Source organism: Corvus brachyrhynchos, unplaced genomic scaffold, assembly GCF_000691975.1.
Source record: "Corvus brachyrhynchos isolate BGI_N302 unplaced genomic scaffold, ASM69197v1 scaffold219, whole genome shotgun sequence".
In the NCBI taxonomy this organism is placed as follows: Eukaryota; Metazoa; Chordata; class Aves; order Passeriformes; family Corvidae; genus Corvus; species Corvus brachyrhynchos.
Window position 1 is genome coordinate 117,024 of NW_008240034.1, and position 11,350 is coordinate 128,373.

Consider the following 11,350-nt stretch of genomic DNA (forward strand, 5'->3'; position numbering starts at 1 on the left):
CCACTGTCACCCCAAGGCTCCTTCTGCCTCCTGTTGAAGAGCCCTCATTGCTGGGTCTGTTCCTGGAAGGATCTGGGTCCAGATAACCCCCCAAAGCTCAGAGCTGGACTCTGCACAACCTGGATTCCCTCTGCCCAGTGGAGATGGAAGGATTTGGGATAGTCCAGGTCCAGAGCCACAGTCGGGGTGTCCTGAAAGGCCCTTTGGGCCAGGCTGCTCCTCTCCACCACCCGCAGAGGAAAAAGTTGCATTCCAAAAACTGCTATCCCAAGGCTCTGTAGGCTGCAGGGTTGGGGAATATCCCAAGGATCCTTCAGGCTGGGCAGAGCCTTGAGATGCCAATTTTTGGAATGCTGTGGCAGGACCCTGCGCTGGCTGTGGCCATGCTCGGGCTGGCATTGCTGGGTGTCCAACTCCCTCAGCGGGCTGCCATCCCCACGTGCATCATTCCCATGCATGTCCTTCCCTCCCCAGAGGAATTCCTCTCCAGCCTGGATCACTATGAGATCGCCTTCCCCATCCAAGTGGACCAGAACGGGGACTTCCTCACCTTCGACATGCGCCGGCAGCTGAAGCCGCGGCCCCGGCGCTCCCTGCCCTACGAGCCCTCGGAGCAGCAGGTCTTCTACAAAGTCTCTGCCCACCACACCCAGTTCCTGCTCAACCTGACCCTGCACTCCAACCTGCTGGCCGAGCACTTCACTGTGGAGTACTGGAAGCGGGATGGCATGGACTGGCAGCACGACTTCCATGAGGACTGCCACTACGCCGGCCACCTGCAGGACCAGTACCTCAGCTCCAAGGTGGCCATCAGCAACTGCAACGGCCTGGTGAGTCCGGCTTTGGCCAGCCAGGGGTGATGCCAACAGCTTTGGTCCTCCAGCAGGTGGATCTGTGAGGTGGGAAAAGCTTGGGATTGGTGGCAAGCGGGAATATCCCACACTGGCATCACAATCGGCGGAGGGCGCGGACATCCCCCGTCACGTCCGTGGGGCTTCCTGATCCCTGGGTCGCTGCTAGTCCAGTTTCTGGGCCTTTTCCCATTGGTTTTGATTGGAATGGGATAATCCTGGCTCTCTGGGGTTACCCAGACCTGGCTCTCACCAAGTTCTTCCAACAGCAACGGCAAAAATTGTTTTGCGTGTGCTGCTGCGGGCGGGGAGGGATTTCCCAGCGCCGCTGGAATGTCAGGAGTGCATCCAGATCCCTCCAACTGCAGATGCATTCCTGGGGTTCCCAGTCGCTTCTGCCCATGTTTTAGGAGCTAAAAAATTGTCGCTTCTGAGGGGAAAAAACTGAAATAATCAGTTTTTCCATATGAAAAAGGGAACGTCAAGACAGGGCAAGGTGGCATTTCCTCAAAACCAGCAAGGCTGTGGGAAGGAGGGTGGGAATGGTTGATTTTCCAAGTCCTGACAGCTCAGACTGAACGTCCTGGTCCTAAATATCAGCAGGGAATCTTAGTGGTGGACATGAGTGTAAGAACAGCTGAGCTCTGGGCCAGGTTGCTTGGAGAGAGTGAGGTCTTGGGAGATCTTTAGGAACAGGCCAGACAAAAGGCTCTCAAAACCCCTCCAGGTATGATTCATTAGCTCTCCCAGCCCTGGGAATAGACTGAGGACTTCCATCCCTATTTTTCTGTGATTTTCTGATATTTCTGGCTCACACAGCACATTTCCTGAGCTGCCAGATGGAGAGATGGAGCAAACAAACCCCGTGAGTGAATCCCAAGGCTCATGGCTCCCTTGGAGGGGTAGAAAAAGTCTCTCCAGGCCAGGTTCACATTTCTGCTGCAGCCCCACCTCCTTGCAGCATTCTGGCAGTGAGGAAGAGCTTCCAAACGGGAATGAATTCCCATTTGATTTATTACTGGGTGACCCTGCCAGAACAGTGCTGTGGGTTATTAACAGAAATGAGAATCTGACTCATTATATCGCAGAGTCTAAAGTTTCCAGCTCACAGCCAACACTCCGAGCCGCACCAACTCCCGCTTCCCGAGCCCTTTGTTTGGACGTGGGAACTCTGCTCCAGTCCCAAGGAATTTCGTGGTGCTCCCAGAGGGTGAGCTGGGTGCTGCTGGCAGTGAGAGGGATCTGGCATCGCCCACCCCACAGGGCAGCAAGGCCGGGGCAAGCACTTGGAACTGGGAGAATTCGGTCCCCAGGCTGTGCTTAGCTCTGGAGAGGCACCAAGAGCTGTCTGGAGGAAAATGCAGCCAGGCACAGAGAGGGACAGGGGGTCATCCAACAACCTCTCCTCTGCCTGAACTCTGTCCTTCTGCCCTCTGGAGTTACGGACACGGCGAGGATGGGGGAGGAGAACTTTGGGCTCAGTCAGGACGAGTGGGGTCAGGAATCTGGGCAAGAGGAGTCTGGAATGTTTTTAGCTGGTAGAGAGAGGGCTGGACTTGCCGTGGGAGATGTTGTGCAGCTCTCTGGGTGACCAGTAACCCTGATCCGCTCGTGCCCACCCTCATCCCCAGCAGGCTCCGCTCCAGGAGGGCAGCACCCACTTTGCAGGGGACAGAAGGGGGTCCCCAGGTGCTGGGTCCTGCTGAGGGGGCACCGCACTGACCCGGCTTTGCACGGGTGATGCTGCCCGGGCACTCGGGCACTGTGGTGGTGACCGGGCACAAACTGGGACCCAGTGCTGGGTACGGGGTGAGCTGAGCACGAGGAGGAGGGAGAGGGGTTGTGTCCAACAGCAGTAGCAGTTCCAGGCCATCCTCCTGTCCTCCAGCTCCCACATCCCTTAGGAATTCCTGTGCCTGCAAGCACAGAATTTGGGTTTGAACCACTTTGGTTTTGAACACTCCCAACACAACCCTCACAGTGCATCAGCTTTGGATGCCAATACCTGGACACGCCCCCAGTGACTCCTCTTCCCAATTTCTGGACACTCAACCATTGACTCATCTTCCCAATACCTGGACACTCTCCCATGGACTCCTCTTCCCAGCCACAGGCACTGTCACCCCGGCCCGAGGGCAGGCAGGGAGCAGGGCTCACCCCACACATCTCCCACACCCTGCTGAGCTTCAGGCTCAGCCAGGAGAAAGTCACCCAGTTCCCAGAGCCACAGAACCACAGAATATCCTGAGCTGGAAAGGACCCATGAGGAAATCAAAGTCCCTCCTGGTCCTGCACGGGACAGCCCCGACCCCACCACGTGGCCTCTGTTGGAAGCAAAGGGTGCCATGGTCCGTTCTCAAAAATATTCCGTGTTTTGAGCTGCCAGAAAGGCCAAGCAGCTGGGAGCCTCCAGGGAGCAGCTTTGCCTCAGCTGGAATCCCTGTGTTTCATCCCAAGAGATCCCAAGGATCCAATCACAGCCAGGAGAAAACACTAAGCAGAGAAGGGATGTTCTTTCCCCTTTTGTGGCAGAGGAACAGCTGAAAGGCCAGGTCCTCATCAGAGCATCCCAGAATGGTTTGGGATGGAAGGGACCTTAAATTCCATCTCGTTCCACCCCCTGCCATGGGCAGGGACACCTTCCACTGTCCCAGGCTGCTCCAAGTCCCAATGTCCAGCCTGGCCTTGGACACTGGCAGGGATCCAGGGGCAGCTTTCCTGGTTAGTCCCCTGAGCCCAGCATGGACAGGAGTGCCCAGAGGGACCCAGATGAGGAGGAATGGACCCAGGTGGCCCCGCTGCCACACGGCTCTTCCAGGAGCTGGGAGAGCTGGCCCAGGCCGGGCTGTGGTGTGAGCTGACAGTGCAAACCCTCCCCGCTCTGCAGCTGACCTGCGTGAATCACACACAGGACATCCAGCCCAGCTCCCCCACAAACCACAGGGCTCTCTCAGGACCTCTCCCCACCCCCTTCACCAGCCCTGTGTCACATCCAGCGCCCGGCCCTCAGAGCTCAGCCCTTGGGGTCAGCGATGGGACAATGTTCAGGCTCCTGTGACATCCCAGCCTCGCTGCTGGAAGGTGCCAGGCAGGCGTGGAGCCTCTGCAGAGGCTGGGGTGAGCACATCCCTTTTCCAGCGGGATGGGTTTGGGGCAGGACGTGCTCTCCCCTCCGGTGCTCTCCCCCCATCCTTCTCACCTCCTTCCCCCCATCCCACAAAGCCTTTCCAGCTGGCTCTGCCAGCACTCGGCTCCCGCCGGAGCCCGGCCAGGGTAACCTCACAGTACCTCGCTTGTGTTGGAAAAGGTGGAGCCGAGCCAAGAGCAGCAGAGCCCAGGCAGGAGGAAATCCCCCGGCACTGGGGGCCGGGATTCGCCGCGCACACACTGCCCCGATTGAGCTCCGGCCGGGGAGGGGACGGCGACAGCCCCGGCAGGGAGGGACTGAGCCCCCCGAGAGGCTCCCCCACCCACAGCCGGCGGTGAGGCTGCTCCAGGTGGTGCTTCCATGGAAGGGATTGAATTCCCTACTCCCCATCCTGGCAGAGCAGGGCTCCCATCCCTCGGGCACAGCGGGAGCTGGAAAAGCGCAGTCCCTTCCAAAGGACACCCCTGGAGGCAGGGCAGGGGTGTCTCTGCACCCAGAGCTGCGTTTGCACCCAGGGAGGGGGGTGACAGCCGGGACTTTTGTCTCTTGGACTTTTGGGATCATGTTTGAGCCATGCCGGGCACATTCCTGTGCCTTGTCACTTGCTGGTGAAGTTCAGCTGAAGGGACACCACATTCCTTGGAGAATTCAATTCCTCAGTGCCAGGAATTGGGATTGTCTTGGGCTACCAGAAGCTTTTTGGGTTGCTCAGACCTTTCAGGCAGAGGGTGGAGAGGAGAGACCTTGCAAGTCCCTGGTGGGTTTGGTGATCATCCCACCGGGATCTGCTGCTCCTGGCTGTCACTGCCTCGTGTGGGTCCACTCTGAGAGCAAAGCCTGGGCTCGCAGAGATTGAGTCAAAGAATCAAAAACTAAAATAAGGCAGCAAACCCCAGCTCATCTCACTGACGTGGCCAATCCGAGGTGTACGAGGGGCTGGGATGCCCCATCCAGGCTCCAGAGAAGGGGTTTGGCTCTGCTGGTGGCCTCTGCTTAATCAGCCTTCAGATTTTGAACATTTGGGGTGTTTCCCAAAGCCTCTGGGTATCCACCCCTCTCTGCAGCTCCGAGTTCCCAGCTGGTGACGATGGTGCTGAGCTGCTTGGGAGGGTTTTTTGGGGAGGCCGAGCTCGGAGCTGCAGTGTTTGAGCGGGCGGTGTTTGGGATCCCACAGGGATCCCGCTGAGACCGAGTGGGTGGAATAGGAAACAACTCATTCATAACTCAGACCGTGATTTCCAGAGGACTTCAGTGAACACAGATGTCCCAAGGCATCCACCACCATCTGGCTGGGCTTCCTCTGCTCTGTGGGTTCCTGCAGCTCAGTGTTTGTGCAGGATTCCTCCACAACTTTTGTCAGTCCCCAGAAAGTCGGGGCCAATCAGCAAAAACCTCACTGCGAGCAGCCACCTTTGTCCCACAACTCTCTCCTCACCTCGGTTATTGCCTCCCCTCTGTTCCCTCCTGCAGCACGGGGTGATCGTGGCGGACGAGGAGGAATATTTCATCGAGCCCCTGAGCCCTGGAGCCAACGTCAGCGCGGGGGGAGAGGGCAAGGGCAGCCCCCACGTCGTGTACAAGCGCTCGTCCCTGCAGTACCCGCACATGGACGCAGCCTGCGGAGTGCTGGGTAGGTGCTCTGTCATCATCCGCTCGTTAAAGTCCTGAGAAACGCCTCTGCCCGAATTAAGGTGCAGACGAGACCATCTGCCAGTGGCAGCAGCGTGGGTTTTATTTGATAGTAAATATGAGAGAGAGAGAGAGGAAGAAAGAAATAGAAAATAGACGTGTGGGACAGAAAGAGAGTGACAGGGACAGGATAAGGTAAATATCACCATTCTGTGGATCCCAAGGGTGTTTTGTTGATCCTCTCCAGCTGGTCTTGGTGGTGAAGGTCCCCCCAAAAAGCACAGAATCCCGTGGGTTAATAGAGCTGAAGCCGGGTAGGAAAACCCAGGCACCTCCCTGGGGGGGGAGTTTGGCATTTTCTCTTACAACAGAGCCTGGGTTTGTTGCATCACGTGCAGCCCTGCGCTGCAAGGCCTCAGGAATGACTCGGGGGGGCAACTTGGGGGGGTTTTTGATGGATTCTGACACCCCCTCAGCTGCCTCTCCCCTGAATGTCCCGTGGGTGTGGTGTGTGGGGTTGGGGGCTCCGCAGCTGGGCCGGTTTGTGTAAGGGAGGACGGGTGCTCAGTGCCTCTGAGCAGAGGTTACACCCCAAACCTCCTCCCCACCCTCATTTCGGGGGTGGGGGGGAGTAAACCTGGCTTCTGCACCCCAAACCCAGCCAGGGAGGATTCTCTGCTGCCTTTGGCTTTCTTGTGGATGCATTCCTCTCCCTCAGCCTTGTTTGTTTTTCCCTAGGCCAGGATGATTGAACAATAGCGTTATCTAGGTGGTTTAACTTACAGTCCAAAGTCCCAGTCAGGCACCTTCAGGGAGGCTTCTTTGGTTGTAGCCTCTTTATATTTTGTGATAATGGCCAAAACTCTTTCATATCAATGTTTGAGGCGTGAACTGTTTCAGTCTCTGACACGCTCCCACCACCTCCTCCTCCTCAATCCAGCCCGAAACAGGCTGGGAAAATCCTGCCAGAACAGGTCCACCCTGCTCCACGTGGCACAGAACCAAATTTATCTCCCAAATTCCAGATTTTTCTGTGTTACTTTTACCCATTTCTGGTGGCCTGGGCTCTGGGAAGCTCCCATCCTCTCCTCCCCACAGCAGGGCTTTAAAATTTGTAAATAGAGCATGGAACAGAAGAGGAAAAAAACACCTCTTGTTTTTCTTCAGAAGAATCCTCCCGGATTTGGCCAATTTGCAGAGCGTTGGGAAATCGCAGCTCACGTGTGCTCAGCACAGCCTCAGCTTTGGGGTTTGGTCACTGCAGGTCGTGTCCATGTTGGGATAACTCTGCTGCTGATGGGGACCAGCTGGAAAAGGGCCTTGGAGGGTGGGATGTGGAGCCTGGTCCGTCACAGGGGGCTCTGGGGGATGTTTAGTGAGGATGGTGACCGCACATCGACCCCATTTCTGCACCTCCAGGGCTTTGACCTCCAAAACACCCACAAAGGCCTGCCCTGGCCTCTCCCCGTGTGCCCTTCTGGTCGTTGCCCGTCCCACCAGTCTGTCCCAGAGCCTGGCTGGAATCCCTGGCCCTTGTGAACAAGCAAAGTTTCGCCATCTGCCCAAAAGGCTGTGAGCCCAGAGGATGCCACTCCCTCGGCCCAGAGAGGCTCCCTGAGGCTGAGGGCAAATGCCAGCCCTGCAGCAGGGCCCAGGGGCTTTTCGTGGGTCAGTTTGTGGGGACAGAGCAGAGCTGGCCCTGCTGCTCCTGCTTGGGTGTCCCTGCAGGATGTCCATCACTGCCCCAGCGGTGACACTTGAGCAGATGAGGTGTCACTGCTGGAAGGGATGGAGCCTCTGGGGACACCAGGGCACTGTCACCTTCTCTGAGTGTCCCCAGACTCACCAGCACCTCTGGAGCCGCCCCGTGCTTCCCTGGCCTGCTGCCTGTCCCAGCTCCCAAAGCCATGCTGCATGAAGCTCCAGCAGACTCCCCTCCTGCTGACTCTCTGCCACATTCCCCAGCTTCCAGAAATAATTTAGCCCGCTCCTGATTGCTTCTTGGAAAGCAGAGATGAGCAGTGGGAGCCACGGGCCAAGGGGAGTTTAGAGCAACCACAGTGCAACGGCCCCAGCAAGGCCACCCCATCCCCTTGTCCTGCAGGCTGGACCTGTCCTGTCCTGTCCTGTCCTGTCCTGCCCAGCACTCCTGGTCCCTGAACACCCCCAGGAGCTCCCCTGGATCAGCTGGAGGAGCTGGAGCTGGGAGGTTGTGGGGCTGCCTGGGGTGTGCCTGTGTTCCCAGCCTTGCTGGGTGTTTGATGATCCAGCCTCAGAGCAGGGGAAAGGATCCAGCTGGATCTGCTGGCAGGGCAGGAGCGGGGCTGGGGCCTCCCAGGCACCTCCCCTACCCTGTGGTGGTCTCCAGGAGGAGAATTTGGAGCCGATGGCCCTGCTGGGGACATCCCCAGGCTCAGGTCAGCGGTGCTGGAAGCAAAGTCCTACAGAGCTGCTGCTGCTGCTGTGGAGGCTGCAGCCCTTTCTGTGGTGGAAAGGTCAGGTCCTAAATCCAGGTCCTGGCAGGAAAAGGGAAGAGGAGAGGGTCTGCAAGGGCTTCATTTTCAGGTTATGGCTGTGCAGTCTCTAAACACAGCCTGGGGCAGAGGTGAGGGCAGGGCTGTGCAGCCTGGAGGGGTTTGGGGCTGTGGTGGGATGGGCACAGAGCTGTTTGGCAGGAGGGGACAGGAGGGCAGGTGAGATACCAGCAGGAGCCTGGGGACAGCCCTGGACTGCCTTTGGGACATTTTCTGTGTCCACACGTGGTGCACAAAGAGCCCTCCGTGGCCTTTCCTCCCCTCGAACCCACCCCTCACCCCTGTGAGCTGGCAGCTCCTGCCCGAGGGCACCAGAACCGTCCCGTTCCCTCCGCAGATGAGAAGCCCTGGAAGGGGAGGCACTGGTGGCTGAGGACGCTGAAACCCTCCCCTCTGAAGCCATCGGGCAACCACAGCCAGCGGGGGCAGCTGCCCCTGAAGAGGTCGGTGAGCACCGAGCGCTACGTGGAGACCCTGGTGGTGGCCGACAAGATGATGGTGGGGTACCACGGCCGCAGGGACATCGAGCAGTACATCCTGGCCATCATGAATATTGTAAGTGTTACACCCACACCAGGAACCTGGCGGGCTGGGCGGGAACTCCTCTTCATCGCCCCAAATGTCCCGGCTGGGAAAACTTTTCCTGCGAGGAGTGGGATGGGGACGCAGTGGGGGAATCGGATCTGTTGCAGGCTGGCAGTGGCTTCTCCCCAGGCTCAGAGCAAGGCTTTGGGGTCAAAAATCCTGCCAGGCTGCTGCTGCTGCTGAGCAGTGGGACCCCGGCGGCCGGAGAGGGCAATCTGGCCTGTCTGACCGTGCTACGGCGGATCCGGGCTGCGAGAACAAAAGCCTTTCTTTGAACAGCATCTCCCAGCTCAAATTAGCATTGCAAACGCGGCCAGGCGAGCTGAGAAACACATGGGAAAGCGTAAGGACAGGGAGCTCTCACGCTTGGGGGCTGAGCAGCGAGCGGGGCCGGCAGAAATCCCCCCCCCCAGCTGTGGCTCTGCTTTGGGGCACTGCTGGCGGCAGGGTACCAGGCTGGATGCATGAGCAGCCTGAATCGGCCGTGCTGGATCCTCCTGCGAGGTGAGACGGGCTGGGAAGTTATCCATCAATCCCCTGAAAGCCCCTCTGGGAGGGCTCTTTGTCCCGGCCTCCGCAGGATCGCTTTTCACGGTTCGCATTTCTAAAGCCGACGCCAGATTTTCGAACAATCCGGGTTCGAAGCGTTTCATCTGCTCTGCAACACCCCCAGACGGCGCATTCCCGGGGGATCTGTGCCCTCCCTCATTCCCGAGGAATCTGTGCCCTCCCCTATTCCCGGGGGTTCTGTGGCCTCCTCCATTATTCCCGAGGGATCTGTGCCCTCCCTCATTCCCGAAGGATCTGTGCCCTCCCCGATTCCCCAGGGATGCTGTGCCCTCCCCGATTATTCCCGAGGGATCTGTGCCCTCCCCTATTCCCGGGGGATCTGTGCCCTCCCCGATTATTCCCGGGGGATCTGTGCCCTCCCTCATTCCCGGGGCATCTGTGGCCTCCTCCATTATTCCCGAGGGATCTGTGCCCTCCCCTCGGCAAAGCTCCATCCCCGGGGCTGCACAAAATGCCAGGAGCAGGGGCTTCCCCCGGCTGGGCTCCTGGCAAGGAGCAGCTGCTGCGGGATTTTGGCTTCACTGCTCCGAGACAGCGAGCTCTGAACGTGGTTTAGGGAATTCTGCGATCCAGGTGATGGTGTGGAGTCCCATTCCCACCCCTGCTTCCCAAAAAAAATGTTGTGTTCAGACCCCAGCCCCGACTCCCTGCAGTGCCCAGCCCTCCCCAGCTCATCCGGCCACAGAGCTCATTTTTAAGACTCCTCTTTTCTTGTTTCTTGGAGGTCAGGTTGCCAAACTTTTCCAGGACTCGAGTCTGGGCAATATTGTCAATATCCTGGTGACCCGGCTGATCCTGCTCACCGAGGATCAGGTAAGCTGGGCTTTGCTGAGCCTCTCCTGTCCTGTGTCTGCACTGTGTGTCCCCTCTGGATGCCACTCCCAGGAATTCCCCCCCCCCGCCCCCCTCGGTGCAGTCTGGCTGCTCCACATCCTCCCAACGTCACCGGGGGACTGGGCTGAAGAGACCTCTGGGAATCTGATTCTTTCCATGATAAGGTGACTTTAGGGAGGTTTAAGCAGCTTTAGTTCTCCTAAAGCCCCACTTTTCTTGCTTTCCCATGAGAAACTGGGGGTGTCTGGAGTGGTGTCAGTGCTCTGCCGGCACGGAATGGGCAGTGCCTTCTCACCAGAGCTTTCCTGGGCTCACACTCTCCCACTGCTTCCATTCCAGCCCACGCTGGAGATCAACCACCACGCTGGGAAATCCCTGGACAGCTTCTGCAAGTGGCAGAAATCCATCGTCAACAGGAACGGCAACGGGAACGCCATCCCCGAGAACGGCATAGCCAACCACGACACCGCCGTGCTGATCACCAGGTGAGTGCTGTCCCCTCGCGGGGGGGTGGCAGCTGTCCCCAGCCTCTGTCCAAGGGGCTCATCCAAGGCTCCCTGGCCCTCAGTTGGATGCAGATTATTGCAGTTCAGATGGTTATCACCTTCCACTCCAGTTCGTTATCACCTTCCACTCCAGTTCATTATCACCCTCCACTCCAGATGGTTGTCACCCCCCAGTCTTCCCTCAGTCTTTGCTGGGCTCTCAAGGAGCTCAGTGTGCAGCCACGGGGCGTTTCTGCCCCAAAAGGCAGCAGGAGCCCAGCCTGGAATCCTGGAGCTTCCTGCCTGGATGGAGAGCCCTGTCAGCCCCTGCTCTGAAAGGGGACGAGGATTCCAGCAGGATCCTGTGACTGGGACCAGCACCAGCAGCCCAGGATGTGGCTCAGCTCATTTTAGATGCCTCTGTGTCAGGATGAGCTCTCTCCTTGGAACAGCCCTGCCCTGCTGGTGTCCCTGTGCTCCTGTCACGGCAGGGGAGGTCAGCTCAGGGACCTGGGCGCTGGGTCAGGCCCTGAGGGCTTCGTGAAGGGCTCTGAGCTGCCACACCCAGGACAAAACACCCATCAGAAATGGTGAGTGCTCGAGCCTGGGGCGGCAGAGGTGTGGGAGGGATGGATGGATGGAGGGATGGATGGATGGATGGATGGATGGATGGATGGATGGGAGGGTGGGGGGAGGGATGGGGGGGGGGGGGGG

At 58.5% G+C, this 11,350-nt stretch overlaps 1 protein-coding gene across 1 annotated transcript in view; it reads left to right on the forward strand.

The window, feature by feature from the left end:
* Positions 1 to 320: 320 nt before the first annotated feature.
* ADAMTS10 (ADAM metallopeptidase with thrombospondin type 1 motif 10) overlaps positions 321 to 11,350 on the forward strand; it is a 44,934-nt gene continuing 33,904 nt past the window's right edge. Inside the window, exons 1-5 of the mRNA XM_017743792.1 lie at positions 321 to 830; positions 5,470 to 5,629; positions 8,500 to 8,717; positions 10,047 to 10,130; positions 10,491 to 10,636. Coding sequence (XP_017599281.1) covers positions 336 to 830; positions 5,470 to 5,629; positions 8,500 to 8,717; positions 10,047 to 10,130; positions 10,491 to 10,636 — 1,103 coding nt within the window. The 5' untranslated portion in view covers positions 321 to 335. The remainder of the gene's footprint in view (positions 831 to 5,469; positions 5,630 to 8,499; positions 8,718 to 10,046; positions 10,131 to 10,490; positions 10,637 to 11,350) is intronic.